Source organism: Micromys minutus (genome assembly GCF_963924665.1).
Source record: "Micromys minutus genome assembly, chromosome: 20".
NCBI lineage: Eukaryota > Metazoa > Chordata > Mammalia > Rodentia > Muridae > Micromys > Micromys minutus.
This window is the reverse complement of record NC_137955.1, coordinates 20,594,944-20,622,682: the sequence shown is the minus strand read 5'-3', so window position 1 is coordinate 20,622,682 and position 27,739 is coordinate 20,594,944. Positions and strand designations below refer to the sequence as shown.

At 41.3% G+C, this 27,739-nt stretch overlaps 1 protein-coding gene across 6 annotated transcripts; it reads left to right on the top strand.

The window, feature by feature from the left end:
• The first annotated feature begins 487 nt into the window (after window positions 1-487).
• Window positions 488-27,739, top strand: ZNF131 (zinc finger protein 131). Of its 6 annotated transcripts, none has more exons than XM_080933572.1 (7): window positions 488-1,628; window positions 2,526-2,664; window positions 3,915-4,016; window positions 11,498-11,642; window positions 17,853-18,535; window positions 24,781-24,911; window positions 26,010-27,739. In XM_080933572.1, exons 2-7 carry the CDS (start codon window positions 2,541-2,543, stop codon window positions 26,682-26,684), a joined length of 1,860 nt encoding a protein of 619 aa, XP_080789698.1. In that variant the 5' UTR covers window positions 488-1,628; window positions 2,526-2,540; the 3' UTR covers window positions 26,685-27,739. The 6 variants fall into 6 exon arrangements, with proteins under 6 accessions (XP_080789698.1, XP_080789697.1, XP_080789699.1 ...); XM_080933571.1 differs by having other exon boundaries at window positions 488-2,021; XM_080933573.1 differs by lacking the exon at window positions 488-1,628 and adding an exon at window positions 2,093-2,322.

Sequence of the window (27,739 nt, the reverse complement as noted above, 5' to 3'; positions counted from 1 at the left end):
AGGCCTTCTTATCTGGTTTCCCACCTTCCTCTTGCAGCATTTCTGAGCCCTTTCAACCTTTTTTATTTTCAAGTATATAAACACACACTTTTTAAGGGAAAAACATTGTTGCTTCCACTTAGATGTTTTAAGCACAGGGACGACAAACTTCCCACAAGGCAAGTATTCAAAAATGAGCGTTATGTTCAGAGACAATGGGGCACGCCTTTGATTCCAGTGCTAGAGAGCCTGAGGCCATCCTGGTCTACAAATCGAATTTCAGGCCAGTAAGGGCTACACAGTGAGACCCTTTTTCTAAATGAATACCTACATGAATAAATAAATAAATGTTAGGAGCAGAATCAAAGGACAGAAGTGTTTTTCATTTAACCAACTCAAACATACAGGGAAGCAGACCCACATACTGGAAGTTTCTCCCAAAGTTTATTTCTATAGGTAATTTCTTGTCCTAAGAAATCGTGAGTAAGGGCTTGAAAGATGGCTCGGCAACTAAGAGAACTTGCTGCTGTTACATTTCCATTCCCAGAATCCGTGTGAAAATTCACAATCATTTTTAACTCCAGTTCTGGCAAGAGGCACATGGTGCACAAAACAATCCTATACATTAATCTAAAAAAATGCGTGTAATAATAACGATTCTAACATTAAAAACATACAGTAGTTCACTTCAATCTACAAGGTGCTAATTGGTCACTCTTGAAGAATCTTCATAAACTAGCCACACACTTTAGCGCTTTCCCCTGAAGAGGTTGGTATAGCTTAATGCTTCGTTGACATTATCACGTCTACTTAGTTGTCCCCTCACAATGATTCCTCTCATCTCGGTTCTCTTTTTGCTGAACTTTCAATGATTCCACTCTTAAAATGGTAAGAAGATCGGACATCTTGGACTTTAAAGGGCTGTCGCATGCCTGTCCCAGCAAAAGGAACACTCTGACCTCTGGAAAGACACGTCGCCGTTTTGTTGGCTATCCTGGACTCTCCAAATTACCTCGTTCGCTATTCTGCTACTCAGACCTGAACCTCAGTTCAGACTAAAGACAGAATGTAGAAAGCACGTGTGTTCGCCCAACTCCTACCCCCCCACCCCCCGCCGCTTCTTAAACACGTTTCTTTACCAAGGCATTGCCTCACACAGCTCTTTGACTTTTCATTAGTCTTAATTCTTCAATTCCGGTGAGAGATTAACGATCACTACACATGAACTATGAGAGCATTACCCTCAGCCGAGCCTTTCTTTGGATGAATGAGCGAGCTGGCCACGTGCAACTGACTGGCACTCTCCAGTCGCTTTAGGGGTGGGTGCGGAGAGCTGTGATGAAGGAAATCATAACTGGATCTCTCCGTGCTGGCCGGGTCTCTGAGTCTGCAGACATCTCTGAGTCTGCAGACAAGTGCGGCCTCCGCAGAGAGGACCTTGGGGAAGAGGGAACCCCTCGCACCCGAGCGTGCTCGCCCCCGCGGCCGCCGAGCCCAGGGCGCAAGTGCGTCCGCCGGACCCCTGCGGACCGAGCGTCCCTGCAGAGGAGGTGAAGATGGAGGGCGAGGAGCTGCTTGGGCACCGGAGCAGCTGCGCCACGGGAGGGGAGAGCGTGGAAAGAGAGGCGCGCGGACCCGACGCCAGCTAGGTAAGGACAAGGGCCCACCTCGGCTCCGGAAAGAGGGCGGGGCCGGGCGGGGCAGCGGAATAAAAGCGTCCCGGGCCTCTGAGCCAGTTTTCTAGGAGTTCGCGGTCGGAAGTGCAGCTGAGGGCCCGGTGGGGGCGGGCGGGCTGCAGGAGCGCGACGCCCGAGGGCCTCAGTCTTTCTTCCCAGTGCTGAGACTGCGCTGCTCTACCGGAAGAAGCCGCCGCAGCCCACGGAGCCTTGGCACACGGGCGCCCGCCACGCGGGAGCACCGAATCCCCCCGGGGCCTCCTCCCCCACCCCCCACGCCACTGGGCCACAGAGGCGTGGCCAGGCGTTGCGGGGATTGGCGCTCCGGGTGCGTCCGCGTCCGGCGCGGTGACGCAGCACGTCGACGTAAGTGACGCGCAGGCCCGGGCCGCTCCTCCTTCCCTGAGTGAGTGCCGGCCGGGTCGGGGCGGGGGAAAGAGGAGGGCGGGCGCCGGAGGGAGAGGCGACCCGGGGAGTCGTTGTGGGCCGCGGGCCGGACCGGGGCTGGGACTGCGGCAGCCTGGGCCGGGCGGAAGGCTTGGCGGGCCGTTGGGAGGCCGTCGAGGCTGTTCGGGGTCCTCCCCGGCCGGACTTGCGCTCCCGGGCGCCCTGAGCCTCCGGCACTGTGCCCACCCCGCTCCAGCTCGCGTCTCCAGACTCCAATTAGGTCAGGCTTGGAGTCCCGCGGCCGCGGCTTCGGCCCGCGACGCGCGGCGGCCGCTCGGCTCGCCTTTCTTCTTCCCCAGCCTTGCTCTCGGCCTCCCCCTCCCCCTTCTTCCCCGGTTCCTGGGTTTTGTTTTGTTTCTGCTTGTAGGGGTTTTGTGTCAACCCGAGCTCATGGGTGTACATTATCATGCTCCTCTTTTGTAGAGCACCCCGACGGCCATGGAGGCTGAAGAAACGATGGAATGCCTTCAGGAGTTTCCTGAACATCATAAAATGATCTTGGACCGATTGAATGAGCAACGAGAGCAGGACCGGTTTACAGACATCACCCTGATTGTCGACGGTGGGTAGGGTAGGTGGGCAGAGGAGAAAATTGGAGCTTCAGATCGCTCTCACTGCCCGCCTTTTTGTACCCACCCTCTCCGGGCTCACTTCCAAAGTCTGTGGAGGGTTTGCATTGGAACCAGGAGGGCGCCTGTCAGTGTGGCTCACGTAGACCATGCTGCTGAAAGCTGGTTGGCTAGTCTCAATTTTAATCTAGTCTGATGTGCATCACGTTTTAACTTCTTGCCGCCTGCTCAAGTTTTATGATTGCACACATGAGCGTTACGTGCCTCGGGGAGAGAGGAGATACCTCAAAATGTTTGGTCAGACAAGGAGGCAGTGTCCAATGTTTTGTTAGTAAGCCTGTTCTTAGCAAGCTGTTTTGAGGAGTTGCGCACAAGAATCATTTGGGAGGTTTTTTAGTTTACCAAGATGGTGTGGAAAACGGAGCATGGCTCCATGAGTGACTAAAAATAGGTTGGGATCTTTGCTAGTCTTCCTTGTATAGGCAAATCCAGATTAGGATTCTTTTTTTATTTAGTGGAAATTGGCTTTCAAGCCAAGCTGTTCCTTATAATGGGAGTTTGTAGGTGTTGTGACTACAGGTAATTTAGGCATATTGAAACATTTCCTGTGCCAAACACATTGGCTTTGGACTTTTTTCCCACCTCTTTCTAAATGATATGTGAGCTTTTGCATTATCATATTTAGCACTTTTTTTTTTTTTTCATTTTAACTTTTGTGGATGAGTGTTTTGCCTGCACCACATGCCCGACACTGGTGTTTGAGGTCAGAAGAGTGTCAAATCCCTTGGAACTGGAATTGCAAACAGTTGTGAGTTGCCCTTGTGGGTGCTGGGAACTGAACCTGGCTTCCCTGGGAGAGCAGCTGTTGCTCTTAACCACTAAACCAGGTCTCTGGCCCATACTTAGTAGTTTCAGTGGGATTAAATATACCTTATTACTTAACTGAATGGAACAGAAAGTGCTAGAAGAGATCTGTTACTTAGTATATAAACTAGCTTTTATAAAAGCTGAAGAAGTAGTATTTGAAGTAAAGGTTTAGATTCATTTCTAATTAGAATTAATTATTCCCAAGAAAATTGACAAGAATGGTTTGGCTATTTTTCTAATAATATATGTGAATATGTATTTGTTTTGTGAGGAGAGTTTTTTTATACAGTCTATAATTTTAACTTTGATTCTTTGATTTTGATCCCAGTGTATGATTTTTCTTCCCTCTGTATCTTCACCCCACTCCCTTGTTTAGGACACCATTTTAAGGCCCACAAGGCTGTTTTGGCTGCCTGCAGTAAGTTCTTCTACAAATTCTTTCAGGAGTTTACTCAAGAACCATTGGTTGAAATTGAGGGTAAGTGGTATTTTCCATACTGTACTTAGCAAAAATAATTGGTTGATCTTGCAAGGCTTCCTAGAAAATACATACCAATAGTTGCTAGTAGACAACTTGAGCATTGTTTTTATTACTTGGGAATTCTTTCAGGAGAGTATTTGGAGTAAGTGATACTGGTTTCTAACAAGTCTGGCCCATTGCTGAAACCAGGGTCCACTGTCATTTTCAAAGCTTGCATAAGTGGAAACTACCGTCTTTGTTTTAGTGACCTTATGCTTTGGGGATATTAGGAATAGTAGATATTTTTATGTTACATGAGAGACCTCCGTACTATCAGAAGCAGTGATGTACTAATGGGTACAAATGAAATGGGCTGTCATAGTATGGGGGGACTAGGGAAGATGAACTTACAAAGAAGAGAGGGGCTATCAGTTTTTAGGTATTACTTTGAAAGTAAATGACTGTGACTCCTCCCCACCCCCCAAATAGCAGGCCAAGTGCCAGGGATTGTGCTGTGTAGTTTGTATCTTATCTGGGCTTCATGTTAATCTTTTGAAAAGTAAGTGGCAGTGTTTTGCATATGGGGATCAGGGTCCTACAGTTTATGTAACCAAGGTTGCCTAGCTAGTCAGACATTTAGTTTGTACTATTAATATGCTTTTATCTTTTGCTACTACAGTGCTAACTCCCATGTCCCATCAAATTCTAAAAGCAGTTAGAAATAAATGCTTATGCCTATGTGAAACACTCTTTTTTCAAAGTTTCTAGGTTTTGTGTCTTTTTCACTCAGTATATATTCTTCATTATGGGTGAATTGCTTAGAAACTTTTTTTTAGGGAGGGTTGATGATACCTAGGGGAGTAAAAAAACATATATGTAACTTTCATTTTGGTATATTTCAGTTACTGTATCAGCTGGTAACTTGATTCTGTGAGAGATAGCACAGGCTTACTGGACATACATAGGGATTGCTAGTGAGACTCTAGCTGCCTAGGTAGTACTGCTTTTGCTGCCTGCCAGGTCAATCAGCTTGAGACTTGTTAAGTAGTGAAGAAGTTATTTCATCTCGGGTTATTTGTCTTCTGTTCTAAAACTGTGTTAATTGGCTTATAGTAATTAGAAAACCTGTCACCTGGCATATTTGGTGCATTGCCAAAGCTTAATAATTGGGAGCTATTCATCATATTGATTACCTGTTGTGCTGTATAGTGTGCTAGATCTAAGAGCTGAAGAATTCATGAACACAGCATTCCTTGAAGTGCTTGAAAGTATAGCAACAGTCTAAAAGAAAGTCAAAATTGTTATGGAGACCATTAGTATGGGTGGTGTGTTGTGATGAAGAGAATGAGATTTATTCCATTTCAGGGAAAAGTCGACTATACTAAATAAAGGTTATCAAGAAAGTGGGGGTGGGGGTGCTCCTGAGCTTGTACATAGTCCAGGCCAAAGGCCAGCATCCATTGTCTTTATTGATGGCTGTCCACCTTACTCTTTGAGGCAGGGTCTCACAGTTGTTCCCCGAGCTGGCTAGTTGAGCTAGCCCTGCCCCACTGTCTTCCCAGTGTTCTAACAGGCAGATTGCTACATCCACCCACTGTCTGCATAGGTTCTAGGGCTCTGAGCTCTAGTCCTCATACCTGTACAGCAGCTCACTGAGCCTCCTCCCCACACCTAACGTTCTAAACCGTGGCCCCGGCTGAAGTACCTATTGCTAATTGAGAAAACAACACTGGAGAAAGGATTTTTCCTTCTATCTCTCAGTACCTCTGACCTACATCCATTGTAGAGTAGTACACATACACCTTAAGTATCTAAGTTGCAAACAGAAAATAAAATGGAAAATACCTTTTTCTTGTTACTGGGCCAGGTTCGGGTTAAAAAATAAAAAGGTTATCAATTATCATGTAACCCTAACTCTGAAATTGCTGTTTTCTCCCAAGGTCACCTGCTATAAAGTTCTGGGTGGGCATGTATTAGAACACTTGGATCTTGGCTTTACTGTTTATTAAAAGATCTTGAATGATATAGTAGTTTCGGGTTATGTCGTGGACATGTGGTGTAAGAGTAGGTGCTCTTAACCTTTAGAGACTGCTTTTGTGCTTTAGCATGCAGTCATCCTATCTAGGTTCAGATGCCCTCTTGGCTCTGCACCCAATTTGAATTTAATTTTAAAATCTTTATAATCCTGGCAAAGTGCTAATCCTAGTTGTAACCCATCTCTAGGGCGATGGGCAAGAACATGGGAAATGTGAGGCCTTCCTGGGCCACAAGGTCCTGAACATTACTGTACTGTTCTCAGTACGGACTTAGAATCACAGCTTATTTTGAATGTTGCTGAGGAGAAAAGTACTACCAAGTACCCACCACACCTTTTATTACCTTGCTTGATTCTTTAGAACGTTCTCTGGTAAATATTTTTTCTGTTTAGACCCATTGCTCAGCTGTGAGATTTGGGCTTTCCTTATGTCTAAGCCAAGATACTTGGGAGGAAAAAATTAAGACTTAAGAGCCTTAAGACTCTGCTGTTTGAGTTTGATTTCACTCTCTGGTTAGCTCTTTTCAGAGTCCTTGTGTATTTGGTGTACAGGCTTTCCCTCCAGGAGCTTCAGTTTTGAAGAGTGGATGAGATGGGGTGGAGTGTGCTTGTGCTTTGTCTGTTCAGCTGGAACTAGAATCCCCATCTGTAAAATGTGAACAGTGACTTGTGGTTTCTTGATGAAAATACCTTTGACTAGAGATACAGTCTCATCCTCCCTATGGCTTTGAATAAAAATTGGTGCTCCTGAAGCCATGTATATACGTGTTCAGCTCTGTGACTTGGATTTTATCCATGTTATTATCTTCAGGACATGGTCCCTAATTCAGAAAGAAGGCTAATTTTCTAGATTCATTGTTTTTCTGCTTTTGAAACTACAGTTCTATAATTTCTCTTTTGGCAATTCTGTCATGTCCAGAAAACTTCATCCCTGATTGTCACAGACAAGCCAGCAAAGAGTTAAAAATTAAAAATTGTAGGTTTTGTTTGTTTGAAGACAGGATCTCCACAAAGCCTCTGCTGTCCTGAATTCACTATATAGATCAGACTGGCCTCCTAATTGGTAGGCAGGTACAACCACACCCAGCCAAAAGTTGTTTTGAGTATGAATTTTTTTTAAATCCAGAGTAGATGAATGTCAAAACAGTGCCACCACGTGAAGATTGGGGTTAGTGCTCTTTAGCATTTTCTGTAGATAATCTCAGGAAAAATTGCCTTTCCACTAAGAGGAAGAGCGGATTAATGAGAATGTTTTAATCCTAAAATACTAGATTATATTTCTCACAACTATTTTGTCTTTTGCCTCCTCCCTTACCTGGGCAGGAGTTGCCACATTGATTTATATTAGCTAATTAGTAAGGTGGGTGTTGGGTTCTAGGACAGTCCTGAGCTGGTTACAGAAAACAAGCAACAAACCCATAAGTGCTTAAGCTAAACAAATAACATTCCTAGGTTTGAGTCAAAAGATAAGAGAACCAACTTAAAGCCCATAGAACAGGTGATTGATTAATCCAGATTGGAAATGGCTAGAGGAAGTGCCTAGCAAGAGTAACAAACACAAACCTCTAGACACAGTAAACCTTCCAATTTTTCTTGCAAATTCCACTTCAACAGCATTTTCTAACTTTATCAACCTTTGTTTTTTCTGAATGTTAATGGTATGTGTTATGTGAGGAAAACATGTCTGTAAGCCTAATTTTCAAGAAGGCAGTCATCCAAGTTATAGTGTGGCTCTTACAGCTTCTTTTTTTCTAAAAAGACTTATAATTTTATTTTATATGTGAATATTTTGCTCTATGTATGTCTGTTGGCTACATGTGTGTAATGCCCACATGAGCCAGAAGAGGGTGTCAGGTCCTCTGGAACTGAAATTAGAAACAGTTGTGAGCTGCCAATGGGTGCTAGAAATTGAGTTGGACCAGGTGGTCTGGAAGGGCCTATTCAGTAGCAGAATAATTGAGTGGTCTTAATGTAGACCTGTAGTAGAATGTTCAGACAGAAATAGTATCATTTTGTTATTTAGATTTAAAACTTGGAAGATAAGATTGGCAGAAACAGGATTTTGTTTTGAGACAGACCCCATTATATTATTTAGTCCTTGCTGGACTAGAACTCACTTTGTTAGACTGGATTGGCCTCTAACTCAGAGAGGCTCTCTTGCCTGGTGGATGCTGGAATCAAGGGTGTATGCCATCACACTTGGACTAGACACTTAGTTTCAAAAGTAACTTTATTGTTGTATGTTTGGTGTGTGTAGAAGCCCTGTTAGACACTCAAAGGTCAGTGTACAGATCAAAAGTTATCTCTTGCCAGTGGGTTACAATGGAAAGAGTTCTATAAAGTAACTCAAACAGTTGCAGAACTGAGCCTGTGGAATGATGGAGAAACGGTGAAGATTGAATTAGTTATCAGAAACCCTCCTAACAAAAGGCTAGAATCAGATGGCTTCTAGTGAAATCAGTCATGCATTTAAAGAATTCATGCCATCTTTTAAAAAATGAGTAAAGGGGCTGGAGAGATAGTTCAGTAGTTATGAGTATATAACTGCTATTTCAGAGAATGAGTTTATTTCCAGCACCTGTGTCAGAGGGCAACTGTTTGTGCCCCCAGTTCTAGGGGATCGGATAGCTTCTTTAGGTCTCTTCTTTAGGTCTCTTCTACTGTGTGTGTGTACACGTAAGTAAAATGTCTTTAAAAACAATTGAATACTTCCCAACTCAGTTGAGACCAGTATGACTCTGATACCGTGGCAAAATAGACAGATGATTTAAAAGAAAACTGAAGGCCAATAATCCTTTATGAATATGTAATTGTCAGTAAAGTATTAGGAAACTAGCCAAGCATGTGGCTGGCACCTGTCACCCCATTACTTGAAAGTTAAAACAGGAGGGTTGCTACAGGTTTAAGGCTAGCTATAGAGTGAGGCCTAATTTTTTTTTAAAAAGTCTAGAGAGATGATGGCTCAGCAAGGAAACAGCTTGCAAGGACAGCCTTTCTGAATTTGAGTCCTGGAACCCACCAGAGAGAGTAGCAAGCAAGCATTTGTAATCACTGTAGGCCATACTCTGAAGTGTGATGGAATAGAGAGAGAATTAGCTGAAAGCCAGAGAATTGACCAGCTAGCCTGGCATTCACAGCACAGTAACAGCAGCAAAAGAATGCCTGCTTCAGAATAAGGTGGAAGGAGACTGACTTAAACTTTGTCTGACGGTCTTCTGTCCTGTGTAATCTGTGTATACACATAAACACACATAAACTGGGAAATAGAACCCAATAGTATGTTAAAAAATGTTTACCACACCAAGTGAGATTTGATCCTGTGATGCAAGGATACGTCTGTGCAAAACTCAGTGTGGTACACCATGTTGACTAATTATATCTCAGTACACTAAGACTTAGGCAGAGCATTCCATTAGTATGGCATTTACTACCACAGGCAACAAGACACAGTAAAGGGAGCGGTGAGAACACAGGAAGTGGAAGTGGATACACCTTACACACCAAGGATCTATGTGAAAAGGAACCCAGACAACTTAAAGTTAAAAGTTATAAACTGGGGCTGGAGAGATGGCCCAGTGGTTAAAAGCAGTGACTGCTCTTCCAGAAGTCCTGAGTTCAATTCCCAGAAACGACTCAGTGACTCACAACCGTTTGTGTAATGGGATCGGATGCACTCTTATGGTGTGTCTGAAGACAACTACAGTGTACTCATACATAAATAAATAATATTTTTTAAAAAGTTATAAACTGTTATTTTAAATGAGTAGGCATTTAGGTAGAAATTTCTCCAAGAAAGAAATACAAAGGGCTGGAGAGATGGCTCAGTGCTCTTAAGTGTTCTTCCAGAGGTCCTGAGTTCAAATCCCAGCAACCACATGGTGGTTCACAACCATCTGTAATGAGATCTTTTAGTGTGTCTGAAGACAGCTACAGTGTACTTATATATAATAAATAAATCTTTTTAAAAAATACAAATAAATAGCCATTAAGTATATAAAGCATGTTCCACTTCATTACTTGAGTCAGATCTGGAAAGTATTGCATACGTTTGTGAAGAGGGCCATCAAGGAAGCAGACAGATGTGGGAAGAGAAGTTGGAAATGAGTGCAGCTGCTGTGGAAAACAAGACTCATTCCAAAACTTAAAAGTAGAAACACCATATGTATTGAACAGCTTTCCAAGGAAGATTTGCTTTGGCTCAGAGGTAGAGGTTGTGATAGGACAGAACCTTGGCATAGAGAGCAGGTGCTAAAGCTGAGGCTTGTGGTGTAAGCAAGAAGGACCTTCCTCTCACCGGTCCTTTAAAATCGATTCAACGTATACTGAGCCCTTACTCTGTAACTTAAGCCTTTTTAGCATAATGCTTTCTGTTCATGAATGAGTTCATAATATTTTCAGAGAAGCACACCATGGAGAACAGTGTATAGTGAAGAACAATTGGGTGTCTTATATATACAGACAAAAGCTGCACAAAGGCCACAGAATAGAATAGCTTAACCCCCATCTCTTCAATATTTCATCCAGCTTTGAATAAGCATTGTCAGGATCCAGTCTGAAGTAACATCACCTGCTGGGGTCCAAGGTGTTAACACATGAGCCTTTGGGAGGGATATTTCATCTTTAAATTAGCACATGGACTATTAATTCCACATCTGAGCATCCATGTAAAAGAATTGTTCTCCTTGGCCAGCAAGATGCCTCAGTGTACAACACCATTCAGTACAAGGCTGACAGCCCATACTTGACCTCTGTAGACACACTGACACATACCTTCATGTATCATGCACACTCACAGTAATACACTAAAGATTTTCTCTTAATTGCATGTCCACATTCTTTTCAGCACCATTCATGGTAGCCTACATGTGGAAATGACCTAAGTGTTCATCAGCAGGCTAATGAATAAAGGAAATTTTATGCTTATGTAAAATAGAATACTGGTCTTTTAAAATTTTGCCATATGCAACAGTGTGTATAAACCTTGAAAATGTTAAGCCAATTAAAAATAAATGATTAAACTATCCTATTATATAACCATCTGAAATTGTCAAATTCATAGTTTAAGGGTTTTGGGTATTGGAGAAGTGGTTCATCAGTTAAGAGAATAATTGCTTTTCCAAAGGTCCAGAGTTTAAATTCCAGCTCCTGTAATAGGTAGCTCACAACCACCTGATATTCTAGCTCCAGGAGGTCCAGGGCTTCTGGCTTATACAGGCACATACATAATTTGAAGTAAATTAAACCTTAAGGGGGTGGGGGCTTCAGTGGGCTTATCAGCTTTCAGAAGAGGACCATGAGACCTTAGCTTGATAAATAGTACTGGGAAGTGACGAGCATATTGTGATAAGAATTCTGGAAATTTTCAAAAAAGAGAAGAAATCATCAAATCCCAAGACCTTCATTTACTGTGCATTGTAAAGTTTGAATTAATGTGAGCTAATGGTAATGTGCATCTTTTTTACAGGCGTTAGTAAAATGGCTTTTCGTCACTTAATAGAGTTCACATACACAGCAAAGCTGATGATACAAGGGGAAGAAGAAGCAAACGATGTGTGGAAAGCAGCAGAGTTTCTACAAATGCTGGAAGCTATTAAAGCACTTGAAGTCAGGTAATTGTTTAAGACTGTAGTGTATGTGCCATATCATTAAGTAGTCATATCCTGAAACTAACTGATAGAGCTAGGGTTCTCCATTGGCATTGGTTTCTCAAGAGCCTAGGATGAAAGTAGTATCTCTGGTATGTAATACCAGAGTCTAGGCAGCTCTTCAGGGTGGCCTCTGGGTCCTCAAAATTCTTTTGCTGAATTTGAGTGAGAGTTATACTAAGAATGTCAATAAAAATAAATAGGTCAGACAAGAGTAAGGCAATAAATGGCTGCTTTAGTTAAAGTTCTTTGCTGCAAAGAGACATCATGACCATGGCAACTCTTACAAAGGAAAGCATATAGTTGGGGTTAGCTTACAGTTTCAGAGGGTTAGTTCTTTGTTGTCAAAGCCAGAAGCATGGCAGCGCACAGGCAGACATGGAGCTGGAGAGGGGCTGAGAGTTCTGCATCCTAATCTGTAGGCAGCAGCATTTGACACGCCAAAGCCCACCCTCCGTGACTCATCCCTGTCAAGTAGCTCCATGGGGCCAATATAACTACTATAGTTATAACTATTACAATCTAAATGTATTTTTATAAGCTCATTATGCCTTCTGCATACTCTAGATGGTGTAAATCTCCATCTCAATCCTCATATACCAGCTGCAAAGGGGAAAACATGGTGTTTAGAAGTATTGTTAAAGAATGACAAAAGATCCTTGTTCAGGGGTTACTACTTGGTAATCCATGCCTTTAGTCCCAGCACTCAGGAGGCAGAGACAGTTTGAGGTTAGCCTGGTCTACAGAGTGAGTTCCAAGACAACCGGGTCTACCCAAGAAGAAACCATGTCTTAAAAACAGAACAACAAAAGCCCCACAAAATTTCTTCTAAGAGGCATTCAGAAATTTAAAGGATACAGTGAACAAGTCACTTAGCATATATGCACACTGGAGCAATGAGCTGAGGGGTCTGGCATTGCTCTGGGTCACCCCGGCTCTATCACTGTGAACTTAGTGAAGTCGCTCAGCTCCTGTCACATGCTGTAATAATTTGACTTTCTACATAGAACTGTTTATGTGGGTAAATTAATGCCTGTAAAATTTATATAATGGAGTCTATCCTATTGTATTCCAAATGTATGAATTATCAGTTCATTTTTACCTCTTGGTACTATTTGGTTTTCTCATTCTTTCTCTTTTTTTAATGATGATTTAGTATAGGCCATTAGCATGCCAATAAGCACAGTTTGTAGGTCATTTCCCTTGGAGAGCAAAATGATTTAATTCAACTCCCTGGTTTAGTCAAAAGATGAAATTGGGAATAAATCTAGTAGATAATTGTCCATAAATAACATTTTTTAATCTTTATTTTTATTTTATGTGCTTTGGTGTTTTGCCTACTTGTTTGTCTCTATACCTTTTACATGAGGTGTTCCTGGAGATCAGAAGAATTTTAACTGGGGTTAAAATTTAATGGTAGCTGCATAGGGGTGCTGGGAGTTGAACCCAGGTCCTCTGGAAGAGCAGCTAGTGCTCTTCTCAGTCATCTTTCCAGGCTCCAGTAGCATTTTTTTTTTTTTTTTTTTTTTTTTTTTTTAGCTGATTTGACAGTTCACAGTTAACACTTTAAGAACTTGGTGTATATCCATTTTGATCCCTAACACCTGGTACATAGCACATTGGCATTTGTGGATGTGTGCCAGTCCACACCAGCCTAGTCTTCTCTGGCACACACCTGAAATTGATTAGCAGAATTAAGACGTGTGCTGAGGCATGTATATAGATGGCATAGTTTCCAGTCTGTGAATTAATGTTTTTAGTAACTCTGAAGTGTTTGCTATTTTTCATTAGCATTGCATTTCAGAGGTTTGTCTATAAATGTGATGTTACTGCATTCATTGTTCTTGTCTAGTAGTGGTTCATAGAATAAATGATAGTGCGACATTTGTGTCATTTTCCCAGTGTTTCACTGTTAAAGCAGTGCCACTGTATACAAGTTAGTGGGCACGGTGACATTTAGTAAACATTTAAAGTTCAGTGTATGCACCTTTGGAAACGGTGGCTTTGCTGGTGCACAGGGACTGCACTTTTATTGCATTCTCACCAGTACACTGATTTGCTAAGCGTTATTCTTTGGAATTTTGAAAACATTTTAAAAGTATTCATTGGGGAAGGGGCATACATGCCAGAATGATTGGGTCCCCAGAATCAAATGTAAGTCGTATAGCTTGTTCACATCTGTTCCATCTCTGGGTGTATATGTAAGTCATATATTTGTGTGATGTGTGTGTGTCTGCCACAGCACAGATGCCCTAAGTCAGAGGACAAATTGGAGTAGTTGATAATGGGCATTGAGTGGGTCCTGGGGGTCAAACTCAGTTGAAACATCTCAGCAGCCCTGTTTTTGGAATTTTGGTAAGGCTAAATATGATAAACACATGCTGCTTTTGTACTTATTTAAAGTATTTGATTTGAGGGACTGGAGAGGTGGCTAAGTGGTCAAAAGCATTGACTGCTTTTCCAGAAGACCCAGATTTGACTCCTGGCCATCCACATGGTGACTCACTGTTTTGTAAATCTAGTTCCAAAATATCTGATGGCCTCTTCTGGCTTCTGTGCGCACAAGGCAGGCATATGATGTATGGATAAAAATAATGGTAGGAAACACATAAAATATAAAAGTACAGACTAAAGGGCTGGAGACATGGCTCAGCAGTTCTTGTGGAGGATCTGGGTTCAGTTCCAAGTACCTAAATGGTTGTTCACACCATTTCTTACTCCAATTCCAGTTCCTCTTTCTGACCTCTGCAGACACTCCCATCCACGTGGAAACCATAAATGTAGGCAAAATACATAAACTATATACATCTTATAAAAAGTTTTTTAGTGCTAGATGGCTTACCAATTAAGGGCACTGACTGCTCTTCCAGAGGTCCTGAGTTCAATACCCAGCAACCATATGGTGGCTCACAACCATCTGTAATGGGATCCAGTGCCCTTTTCTGGTGTGTCCAAAGAGAGTGAACTCACATACAACAAATAAATCTTTAAAAAACCAATTTAAAGATTTGAAACGATGCGGTTTTAACATACCCATAAAACTACTACCTCTATCAACTTAATGAATAAGGCAATCCCGTCCTCCTTTTTTCAGTCTTAATTATTATGTAAGTACTATATTGTAAATACAAGTTATTCATTTTCTAGAATTTTACATATGTATTCAGTAGGTACTTAACCTAATTTCATCAGTCTTGAATTTTATTGTGGTTGTGGACACTATCTACTTTCCACTCTGAAACAGGCATACTATGTTTTTAAGCTGTTGTATATAAACCTTGAAAACTGATCCAAAATAAAGAGTTGTCTGTGTGTTTGTAAATCATGCAACAGCATGAGAGATCTGTGAAAAGTTTCTTAGCAATTTTCTTGGCTTCTGGGGACTTTCTCATAATTGCCTTTCATTAGTCAGTGATAAGTCTACCGGAAGGGACTGTGACCTAATCCATTCAATTTTTCTCATATTATGCTTAAGACTACTGTTAACAGAATTTGCAGAATTTTCATCTGCCTACCTTGTACGTGCAAGGCCTATTTCACTAAAGAAGCATGTTGACGTGTCCTGCAGCTCAGAGAAGAATGCTTGACTCTATTAATTGTAGTTTTTGGAGGGGTGTCTAAAAGTAGTTGAGGTTTTATTTATCACAGACCTGACTGTCAGCTCTGTGGCAGTTGTCCTTGTTAGAGTCCTGGGTTCTGAAAGATGTAACGTTTCTCCTTCCCACATACCTCCTGGGGTTGCTGCTTTCCCTCCACCCTACAAAATTAGTGTCCAAGTTTAGCAACTCCTTTCTAGTCATTACTCCTGCCCAGAACTTGCTAAGAAAATATTAGTTCACTTTTATGTGATTTAGTGACCTATTAGGTTTCTCATTTGGCCTCACGTGTCATTATAAATGTCCTGCTTGGTCTAGTGGTTTTTATTTCTATGATATAGGATTCTAATAAGAGAATCCAGGTCACTAAAGTAGAATTAAGGTTGAATCCTATAAGCCCATATCTGAAAGAGACACCAACTTTATTGTCCCATAGTTGCTATTGGGGAAAAAAATAATAGAGAATATTCAGGGCAGAATCCTAATTTTCTAATTAGGTTTATATAAGCCTCCCCTCCTTTTTATCTTCACCATTACTCAGGAAACATCTGAGAAGAGATGATCCCTTTGTGGGGACAGCTGAACTTGATGACCAACCTGCCTTACTCAGATTTTTGGACAAGGAGGAGGTGAGGGAAGTGAAGTGTGAAATCATTTTGAGTCAGTGTTTGATGAGGTTATTGTAAGAATTCAAATAGCAGTATCTGTTGGAGGTAGGAAGCATGAGAGACTAATAACTTCCAATTATCCAGTTACTATAGTGGTTTTGTGATAAAAGGTATACCATTTTCAGACTAGATAATCTAGGAAGCCAAACGAGACATGGTTTTTATGGACCATAGTCCTGAGACCTAAAGCTTCAGACTGGACCAGCACAAGAGCAACCTGAAAAGATCTCGGGGTGAAGCTGCCACACACAGGTCCCAGAGCAGTGTCAGTTTGTAAGTAACAGCGTCCTGTGAGATGCTGTCGCTTCACTGTAAGACAGGCAAAATTTTAGGCGTTATCGGAAGTTAAGCATGAAGTCTACGCTTCAAGACCAGTTTGTGTTAACACACAGTCACAGTGTTGGCTCTTGGCATTAACAATGACAGTCTGGGCAAAGCATACTGCTTCCACCAATTGATTAGTCTTCTTAAATGGACAAGTATTGAATGACTGGGTAAGTTTCCAAAACCACTGTTTTTCCCTGTGGTTGTGGCTTTGAAGTAGCTGTCTTCAATGGGCCATGCCTTTCAAGTTAGCTCACCAAATACCACGGCCCATGTGTCAGTAAATATATAGCAAGGTCAATCATAAGGAATGTTGGCCAGAGCTATGATGACAGTGTAGACTTCTGCCTGCAAAGCATGGCTGCTATGTCTACTTGATTTCTCACAAACGCTGTTGAGGCTAAGCACATGCAGCAAAAGGCCAACAACTTTTTCAAGTTAAGCATTTCTTCTTGACTAGCCAAAGAAAGATACTTGCTGGACACCTCTTACCATATTAATCACAAAGTCGGGTTGACTCACATACAAAATGGGACTTTCAGACTGGAAGACTTCCAACTCTCCACAGGTTGGGTATCAGTTTTAATATGTGACAAGCAGCGTGCTAGTTGTTTTCAGAGGAGTTGTACATTGTAGCTGTCACTAGGGTTAAGTCCAAAACCCAAAGCCTTTTGAGTAGAACTGCCTCCCTTTGCCCAAGTCCCTTCCAACATTATTGGATTGCTCTTAGCCCTCATTGTGTGTCTGTAAGGAGACTTGCTCCACCATGAGTTTTGTTTTTCCTTAGAACAGCTGAATGTAAATGGTGACATACTGCCAGGACGCAGGACACATTTTCTTTCAGTTTCAAGCAGCCTAGAAGCTGCATGTTTCTTGATTGTCATGTTTTCAGCCTACCTAAACACCTCAGTCAGCAGCACGGTGAAAACTTCTGAAATGGTCTGGTTCAGGTTGTAGGCATTCTTGACTTAGCATCTCTCTCCATGCTGTTTTCTAGATGAGGATGGCAGATAGATGTCCTTTGGCTTGACTCAGGTTTGAGTTGCAGTGGTTACTTTTTGCAGAACACATCCTGGAGTTTGATGCCCTTGTCACAATACTGCACCCTAGGCTTTCATGTTAGCATCAAATGGGGAGGCAGAGCTTAGTGGGCCTGTGCTAAGACTTTTCCCTCTGTTTTCTCGAAATGTAAAGATTTTTGTTCTCACATTTTAGTCTGATCCATTTAGAGTTATTATTTATAAATGGTCTGAGTTTAAAGATTGAAGCTTATTTTCTAATATATTACCAGATGTTCCAGTACCACCACTTTTAAGTGTTTTCTCCATTGAGAAAATGCAGGATGGTTTTTCAGAAGTTTATAAGTATTGTTGATTTCCATTAACCTTCATATAGCTACACTTTGCAAATGTCATTGTCTTGATTGATACAGCTTTTAGGGAAATCTTAAAATTGATCAGTATAGGCTGCTCAATTTTGTTTTCCGCCTTCCATATAAATTTAGTTGTTTTTTTTTTTTTTTTTTTCTTTTCCAAAGAAGTCTGATTTTGTAGATTTTTTTTAAACCTGTATTTTATATATTTCAGGAACAAAGAAAACTCAGCTCCATTAGAAGAAAATACTACAGGAAAAAATGAGGCAAAAAAAAGAAAGATTGCAGAAACTTCGAATGTTATCACTGAATCCTTGCCATCAGCAGAATCAGAACCTGTGGAAATTGAGGTGGAGATTGCTGAGGGCACAATTGAAGTAGAAGATGAAGGCATCGAGGCTTTGGAGGATGTGGCTTCTGCCAAGCAGTCTATAAAGTACATACAGAGCACAGGTTCCTCCGATGACTCGGCTCTAGCATTGTTGGCAGACATCACCAGCAAGTACCGACAGGGTGAAAGCAAAGGACAGGTTAGCGAAGATGACTGTGCATCTGACCCCATAAGCAAACAGGTAGAAGGTATTGAAATTGTGGAACTTCAGCTGTCACATGTGAAGGACTTGTTCCATTGTGAGAAATGTAACCGTTCGTTTAAATTGTTTTACCATTTTAAGGAACACATGAAATCACACTCCACTGAGAGTTTCAAGTGTGAAATATGCAATAAAAGGTATCTTCGTGAGAGCGCATGGAAGCAGCACCTAAACTGTTACCACCTTGAAGAAGGTGGAGTAAGTAAGAAGCAAAGAACTGGGAAAAAAATTCACATATGCCAGTACTGTGAGAAACAGTTTGACCACTTTGGACACTTTAAAGAGCACCTTCGAAAACATACAGGTAATTAGCAAATACTTTATGTCTCGAGTATTATTTTTTCCTACATTCACTTGAATCTAAATCCTGTTTTCCTTCTGTATTTTCTAATGAGCTGGTACATACTCATTTCTTGAAATAATCGATGCTTTAAATGCAAATCAGTGTCAGCTTTAAAACATGTTTGTTTTTATGTCTTGTCCTTTTTTATATTCTTTAAAGAAATTTGTAAAATAGATTATAGTTTATTTGCCAAGTACCATGAATTATTAAATTTTATTATGCGAATTTATTCTTTTGTTTTCTGTGCTAACATGTTACATAGATAAACATTGATAAGCAATCTAACATTTTTATTTTATCTTATTTCTTTTGAGGGGGCATACATTTATAATCCTCCTTATGAGTATGTACTGTATTTGGTGTTGAATTTGCATGTGGGTGTGTGCATACTGTTTGTGCATCTGTGTGTGAAATCCAACATGACGGGCCTTTTGTTTCTTTTCTACTTTTTGGAAGCAGAATTTCACTGCACCTGACATTAATCAATTCAGCAAAACTCCCTGGTTAGGGAGCTTCAGGGATCTGCCCCCACTCCCCACCCCTAGCCATATGCTGAAGTTACATACCACACTGCCTTTCTAGCTTTTTACATGGATTTGGGGGAGGGGGGTTCAAACTCATGTCCTGTTTGTGTGGCAGACATTTCCAGTAGTAGTAATATATTTTGACCCAGAAAAATAATCATCTGTGTTTGTCTCTCTCCATCTCTCTTAATGTCAAATGTGTCAGGACTAGTGGACAGCCAAGGGGGTTGAGGAATACTGATTCTCCTAAGTTATTCCACTCTGGAAGAGGCCACCATAGTTCTGTTATTCCCCTCCCCCCTTCACATTAGATTTCTTTTCCTTTTACTTCCCTTACTAGATTTCCTAAGTCAAGCACAGGACCTACTACCAGTGACTTAATTTCTTGCTAGGCTCTAAACCCTCAATAGTATGGAGAAAGCAGTTACCATGAGCTGCCAAGTGTTAGATTTCTGGACAGTTGTGCTTGAGGCTTGTTAGGTATAGTGACTATGGCTATTGAGAGTGTTGATGGTGGGAATAGAACATAAGTACATACACCATGCAGAATCTTTTTCTTTGATGGTAGTGTTGATTTTTTTTAATAGCTGTCTTACTGCCCAGAGTTGTTTGTATACTAATTGAAATAGAAGAATCAGAATATGTGTTATTCCTCAAGATCTAGCTCCAATTATGATGACTCACAGGAAAAGAAGTTAGCCTGGAAACAGGTTTTGAAGCAAGAAATAAGACACACAGTCAGGAAGTGTGAAAGCAAGTTATTTTCATTGCTAGTAGAAGGATGGATGACTACAGAGTTGGGTCAAAGTAGAGGAATACCAAGAGATTGCTAGAGCAGGCCACCTTGCCAGCACAGTGTCTGCAAGTGGTTTTTGGGTGAAGTGGGGGGGGGGGCAAGAGAGAGAAGAGGAGCCTTTCCATCCTGTGCTTTTCATTTAACAGAGCAAACATGTGGCTGACACACTTTTGGTATGTCTCTTCTTACTCTCAAAAATGATGTGAGACAACGGAAGTAACTTAATTAGTTTTGCTTCTTATAGATTATAAAGCCTTACGTTCAATGTAGGGACCATGAAGTACCAAAGCAACTGAACCTTTGTAGGCTTAAATGTAGAAACAAAATGATCAGAGTTTTATTTTAGAGAGTTGACTGGCAAAGTAGATGGATGTGGAATAAGAGCTGGCTTTTAACGAGGAAATAAATATTTTGCAGTAATCTAAAGAAAGGGAGAAGAGGTAATGGCAGCAGTAGTGAGGGTGGGGTGGGGCAGGGTCCACAGGACTTGGTGCTGCTGAGGCTTGAGGGTGACTTTGTTGGAGAGACTGACTGGGTTTATTAAGAAAACGTCAAATGAGAGCCATGGTAAAGGAAAATACCATGTCCATTTGACATCTGTGTTTGAGAGGAGTCTTGGTAATTCAACATGTTGTTAGGGAGTTGGCTCCTTTCCTGACAAATGCCAGTTTGACAAACTTGAGGCCCCTTTTTTTGCTTTAAGGATAATGGCAGTTGTCCTGCAGATAAGACAAGAGTGAAAACACTCTACCAACCAACAGTCCATACATCTTTACAAAAGAAAGTCATCTAGGTTTCACAGGCTTACTAAGCTAATTGTTTAATAGACACAGTTCAGATGGTATGCAGTGGGAAGTGAGCCTTTCCTACTTCAGCAGATCTCTTATCAGCTACTGGCAAAGGGGCAGAGCACTGGGATTCGAGCAGGGCCAGCAGCAGGTCATGTTTGCCTCCAGCCTTCAGCTGTCTCCCTTGCCTTATCAAGTGATCCATCATTGATAAAGCACACACAATTCTAGGAAAATATAAGCAAGCATGAACAAATGTTATATCATTTAATTTTAGACTGGTTGGTTAGATGGTTTTCTGAGACGTTTCTCTATGTAGTCCTTGGCTGTCTTGGAATTCACTCTATAGATCAGACTGGCCTCAGAGATCCTCCTGTCTCAGCTTCCTGAGTGCTGTGATTAAAGACATGCTACCATTCCTGCCTAATATTAGGGGGTTTTGTTTTGTTTTTGAGACAGATTCTCGGTAAGTAGCCCAACTGATCCTTTTGCTTCAGCTTCCCAAGGGTTGGGATTACAGGCTTGTGCAGTGATGTTCTGTTTACAGTCTTTTTAAATGAACCACTTATGGAGGCTTCGTTTTCTTCTGCTGTAGCTACTAGCTGCTGAACTGTGACACTAGAACTATTAGCATGGGTATGTGCTTATAGCTCTAAGTAAACAATGTTTTGGCTAGAGATTGCCAAGCGTGAGATTGTAAGCATCTTTGTACATTTATCTTTTTATACATGTTCCTGTGCTATACTTTTAAAGGCTTATTGAATATATGTGCCCGTGCACTTGACACCCCCATGTGTACAAGTCAGAGAACAACTTTCAGGAGTTGCTTCTGTCCAGTGTCTGGGTTCCAGGAGTTGAAATTAAGTCCATCAGTCTTAGCAGCCAGTGCTGAACCATCTTCTGGCCTATGCCATTTAGTTTTTAAGGAAATAATTGCCAAGTTTAAGAAATCTTGGGAAATATCATGTTCCTTCCCCACCTCCTTGCCTTTCTCTCTCTCTCTTCCTTCATATGTGTGTGCCCATACCTGCTTGTGGAGGCCAGAGGTCAACTCCAGGTGTCTTTCTCCACCCTATTTTTGAGACTAGAGTCTCTCATTGTCCCTGAAGCTCACCCACTGGCTGTGTGGCCCCAGGGAGCTACCCGTGTTCACCCACCTGCCATTTTCCTTCAGGGCTGTGGCAGCTCTTCTACCACACTGGGTTCTTAGGTGCATCAGACTCAGGTCTTCATGCTTACACTGCCACTTACATGCTGCCACTGTACTGAGTCAAGTTCCCAAACCCTACACATTGCCTTTTCAAAAGGCTGTAACAGTTTGTGCTTATAAATTATACTGGTAATGAAAATCACACACTAATAAAACATAACTATTTTTTTGAAACATAGTATGTTGAACATATTTCTCATTTCCAAGTCTTACTGTTTTTCCCCTCATGTGGCAGCTGTACATAGCAGTGCTTCATTGGGAGAGCATGTTAGCGGATAACTTACATCAGTCTGCTGACGTTGGCATCATCCAGAACCTCCTCATTGGAGCAATGACACTGAAGCCTTGGTCCTGTTCTCTGCAAACACCATGCTGTCCTTGAATCCCCAGCTCTCCACAGCTCTCATCCCTCCACCTCCAAAGCTTTCAGCTCCTTCATCCTGTTCAGTGTGTCATAGCTCTGATTTCCGTCTGCTTTCCTAACCTTAACCTTGTGTCTGTTCTTGCATAGAGCGGTCCTGTTGTGTTTAAGAACAGCTGCCATCTTGGAATCCTTGCAGTTCTTAGCTCCAGTAAACAGTACTGGAGAAAATATCTCAAACCTTAACTGAATTAGCTTCTTGTCTGGAGTATCTTTTTCTAATCGATTCTCCAGATTCTCCCTGTCTAGTCAAGACCCTGACACTCCACTTTAGCCTTGGCATTGCTCGTGTTGCCTTCATCTCCAACAGCTTGCTTTTCTTCAAAGACCAGTCGTGAATTTTCTAACTTTGTGTATCTACCAAAACCATGCCCATCTTGATTAACTCATCCTGTCCTCTTCCCCTGCCTAGTCCCACAGAAAGTCAACAAATGGACATTCTAAAGAGTGAGTTTGTGGGCTGGAGAGGTGGCTTGGTGGTTAAGAGAATTGGTTGCTCTTACTGGAGATCCTGGTTCAGTCCCCAGCACCCATGTGGCAGCTCACCTGCCAGTTACCCCAGTTTCAGGGGATCCAACACCTCACACAGTCGTGTGTACAGGCAAAACACCAGTGCACATGAAATAAAAAAAATACTGTAAAAATGTAAAAGAAAAAGGTGAGTACAAGTATGTTTCTGAAAACTGAACCTGGGCCTTGTGCATGCCAAAGAAGCATTTTGACATTGAGCCTCATCCTCAACCCTGCTTGAGGCATTATTGAAAGAATTCCGTACTGTTTTTACTATTGTTCTTCTTGATAACTTCACCATTCTGGGTGAGCCTGGCTCCTGATCCCATTGTGCTTCTGTCTGCTCTAATTTTCTTTGGTATCGTTTGTTAGTAACATTTCTGTTTCAACCGTCAACATCTACTTGGTGTTTTCTCTCTAGCATGTACTCAGGATTTTGTAATTATATAACACGCTTAGAAGCTTGTTCCATCTTGGAAGTATTCATTGCCACTAAAAACAACCCTTTTGTGTATCAATTCATTGTATTTGGGTCCAGAATTGTCCATACAATTAATCTCCTGGGTATCTCTGCTCTGCTTTGAATTTCTTTTACATTTTTCTTAACCTCTTGGATTTTTGTTTGTTTGATCTTAAAATTTTATGTGTATATTGTGTTTTGCCTGCATGTAAGTCTGTGCACATAGAGGCTAAGAGGGTGGCAGATCCCCTGAACTAGGAATAATAGGTGGTTATGAGCTGCTATGTGTGTGCTGGATTAAACTTGGGTCTTCTGGAAGAGCAGCTACTGAGCCATCCTCTCTAGCCTCTTATTTTTTGAGACAGTTTCATGTAGCCTAGGTGGCCTTGAATTTAAGAAATACATGATCGAGGATGGCCTTGATAGGCCTCCACCTCCCAAGTACTGGGTTATGGCTGTGCACCACCACACCAAATTTATATGGTGCCAAGAACTTTTTTTTTTTTTTTTAAAGCAGGTTTCCAGTGCTTTGCACTTATTTTCATGAAAATGTTCAAAGCAGTTTTATTTGCTTTTTATTTTTTACTTTCCTTTTGTTAAAGACTGACTCACTGTGCGGCACTGATTAGTCTCTCTGGTACTAGGATTAAAGGCACTTACCACTATGCCCCTGTGCATTTTACTTGGTAAGAAAGGATCTTGCTGTGTTGCCCAAATTTGTCTCAAACTTGGGATCTTCCTGGCCAGCTCCTAATCCTGAGAGTATGGATACGTGGCTCCACGGTGGAGCTTAGGGAAAGGCTAGTTCTCTATTTCCATATGACTCCAAGACTTAGCATGAGTGTTCCCCTTCTTAAGGATGTGTGAATTAAGTCAGAAATGTGGCTCATGCCTGTAGTTGCAGCACTTGGGAGGCCGGGGGCTTCGGAATGAACATTACAAGTTTGATTTCAGTCTGGGGAACATAGTAAGACTGTATTTAGAAAAAGGAAAGCCTTATGTTATGGCACATGCCTACAGTCTCAGTACTGGAGAGGCAGAGGCACACTCAGAGGAATGACCATAAGAGTTTGACTAGCTAGTATACATAAGTCCTGCCCCACCCAATACAGACACAGACAGACACACACACACACACACACACACACACACACAAAGGAGAATGAACATCTGCTAGGTATGGGAGTATACTAACCTTTAATCCCAGTATTTGGAGGAAGGAGGATCTCTGAATTGGAGGCCAGCTTGGTCTACATACCAAGTTATAGAACAGCCAGTGCTACATAATAGAGACTCTGTCTTTAAAAAAGAAAAAGAATGATGTTAAAGTTGGCCAGAAGTATGCCTCAGCGGTCAGTCGTTTTCCTGGCATGCATGAAGCCTGAGGTTCAATCCCAAGCACTGCAAAAGAAAAAGGAAAAAATAAAAAATAAAAAGGTGAGCTTATATTTGCTTTTGCTAATGTTCTCAATTGTCAATTTTTTTTTCTTATAATAGGTGAAAAACCTTTTGAATGTTCAAATTGTCACGAGCGGTTTGCTAGAAATAGCACTCTCAAATGTCACCTCACTGCATGCCAAACTGGAGTAGGGGCAAAAAAGGGAAGGAAGAAGCTTTATGAATGCCAGGTATGTGTTGGGTATATTTTGTTTTCACAAGGAACTTACTACAGTTACTAGAGTGCAGAGTAAACAGTCCTTGTCTCACGCACTCACATTACCAAACAAAACCAACACTCATCATGAGTGACCCCAGAACAGCCATGGATTTTTGTTTTCCTTTTTTCCTTCCTTCGTTTCTTTTGTTTTAAGGCAGCCTGGCCCTTGAACTGACTTTGTAGCTGAAGGTGACCTTGGAATTGTCCTGTCTGTATCTCCCACACCTGGTTTGGGGGAATAGTAGGTTTGGGTGTTGGTTTGTATTTATTTACTAGGGGCCGTGCATGCATCAGAGGATACTTTTTATGACTTTGTGCTTTTCCTCACTACCTGGGCTTTAGGGACTGAGCTCAGGGATTGTCCCTGGACTTGGTGGCAAGTACTGCCTTTCCTTGTGGCGCCATCTCACCTGCTCACAGTTAACCATTTTTAACCATAGGAACAATCTAGCTCTGGAAGAGGGGTAGGGAAGGCAGAAAAGATAGAACTGTTTTCCATCATTAGTATATTTTTTTGTCCCAAATAGTATAATGGGTCTAAATCTTGAAATGGGCTAAACTATGATATTGTTATTTTATATTGGATACTTCACAGGAGCAATGATGGAGGGAGAGTTTCCAGAATTTAGTCAGTTGTTAGGTGTACGGGTTAAAAGATCAAATGAAACCAAGTATGCAAAATAGCTTTGCACTGGGTACCCTGGAAACTGTATTTAAAATGGTTTTGTAATAACTTAGAAGTGTTGATGGTAGTGTTCTGTGGTTGGATGGTTGGTTTTCTGGTACTAGGGATTAAACATGGGGCCTCCCATATATGCCAGGCAAGTACTCTTACCACTGAGTTATACATTCAACCCGTGGGAATTTTCTTTGTTCGTGGTTTTTGTTTTATTTTGTTATCTTATTTGTTGACACTTAGGATTAGAACCAGTGTAGTGCCTTGTAATTGCTAGACAGATACTACTGAGCTAACTTAAACCCGTTACGTATTTTATGGAGAACAAATGTATCCACATTTACTTCAGTGTGATTATAATTATTATTAACATACTGTATTTGGTGATTTCAGGTCTGTAACAGTGTATTTAACAGCTGGGACCAGTTCAAAGATCACTTGGTAATACACACTGGAGATAAACCCAACCATTGTACTCTGTGTGACTTGTGGTTTATGCAAGGAAATGAATTAAGGAGGCATCTTAGTGATGCTCACAATATTTCAGAGCGTATAGTAACTGAAGAAGTCCTTTCAGTAGAAACACATTTACAGACCGAACCAGTGACATCAATGACCATTATAGAACAAGTTGGGAAAGTGCATGTGTTACCACTGCTTCAGGTCCAAGTGGATTCTGCACAAGTAACTGTGGAACAAGTTCATCCAGATCTGCTTCAGGACAGCCAAGTACATGATTCACAAATGAGTGAACTTCCAGAGCAGGTCCAAGTGAGTTATCTGGAAGTGGGTCGAATTCAGACAGAAGAAGGTACTGAAGTACATGTTGAAGAGCTTCATGTTGAACGGGTAAATCAGATGCCAGTTGAAGTACAAACTGAGCTTCTAGAAGCTGACTTGGATCACATGACACCTGAAATCATGAGCCAAGAGGAGAGAGAGCCTAGCCATGCAGATGCTGCCATGGAAGAATATGAAGATGCTGAGGGGTTAGAGACCAAACCAAGAGAGTATCCCCAAGATAGAAAAGCAGAGAATGACAGGACATCTATGCCGGTTTTAGAATGAAATACTAATTCTAATTTTAGATTTACATTTGGGGTAAGCTGATGGGCAGTGTGACCTTAAGCTATCAAATGAGTGGACCAAAGTTAACTCTTTCTGTTGTGCTGAACTGTTTCTATGGAAACAGGCTGATGTCCTTCCAGTTAATGCCACAGGGTGGGAATATTCCTCATAATGAGTGGGAGCTCTGAGAAGTATATTTCTGGTAACTTAATGAATTATATTCTTATTCTATAGTTGGGTACGAATGCATCTATTTTCATTGTGGTAAGGGTCTCTGTGTCCTCTTCCCAGGTCGTGTCTGTCCTTAAAATCTTTGCATATTATAAAATCATACTTAAAACCATTAGAATACATACATGTGTGTTCTAATGCATGTAGGTAACACAAGGCTGCATGAGGGAAGTGCATTGTTACTGTGCAGTTAAGAGTTGGGGGCTGGCTTTATTTTGAACAACATTCTTGTCAATCCAGTGGCTACAAATGCTGTCCCCACAACAGAAACGGTGGTGGCAGAATTTCTAGAATGTTAAACAACCACCCTGTGCCTTTTCAAAACCAACAAAACTTCAGAAAAACATCTCTGGTTCTTTCAAAGTTTGTGTTTTAAAGATCAGCATAAAGTGCTCTGGTACTTGGTATTTTTGCTTAAAATGACAAATTGAAATTCTTTTTCCTTTAAGTTACATTAAAAATTTTTCATTTAACGGCAGCTGAAGGGCCATTTTCAATTGGAAAAATTTATTTCCATCTGTGGTAAACTTTATTTTGATGAGAAGTTGCACTAGTATTTTACCACCAGATGGGGAAAAATTAGATGAGCATCATTTTTAAATTAATGTATTTAAAATAAAGTACAGAAGGAAAGTATGTATATAATATATCAGGCTTTGTTTTGAGTGGAATCTTTTCCCCCCAATCCTTAATGTAAAGATTTTGTGCTATAACTTTTAAAGCCATACAAATAAGAGTGCTAAACTGTGGACTTAAAAGTAGTTGTGTAAATATTTTTAATCAGTATTACTTGGAAAATAAAAATATAACAACCACACAAAATC

What these genes read in the sequence shown, in the direction of transcription:
- ZNF131 (XM_080933572.1), top strand. Translation starts at nt 2,541, where the DNA reads ATGGAGGCTGAAGAAACGATGGAATGCCTTCAGGAGTTTCCTGAACAT. An exon ending in ATTAAAGCACTTGAAGTCAG is followed by an intron (nt 11,643 to 17,852) that starts GTAATTGTTTAA and finishes TATATATTTCAG; the next exon opens with GAACAAAGAAAACTCAGCTC. An exon ending in GCACCTTCGAAAACATACAG is followed by an intron (nt 18,536 to 24,780) that starts GTAATTAGCAAA and finishes TTCTTATAATAG; the next exon opens with GTGAAAAACCTTTTGAATGT.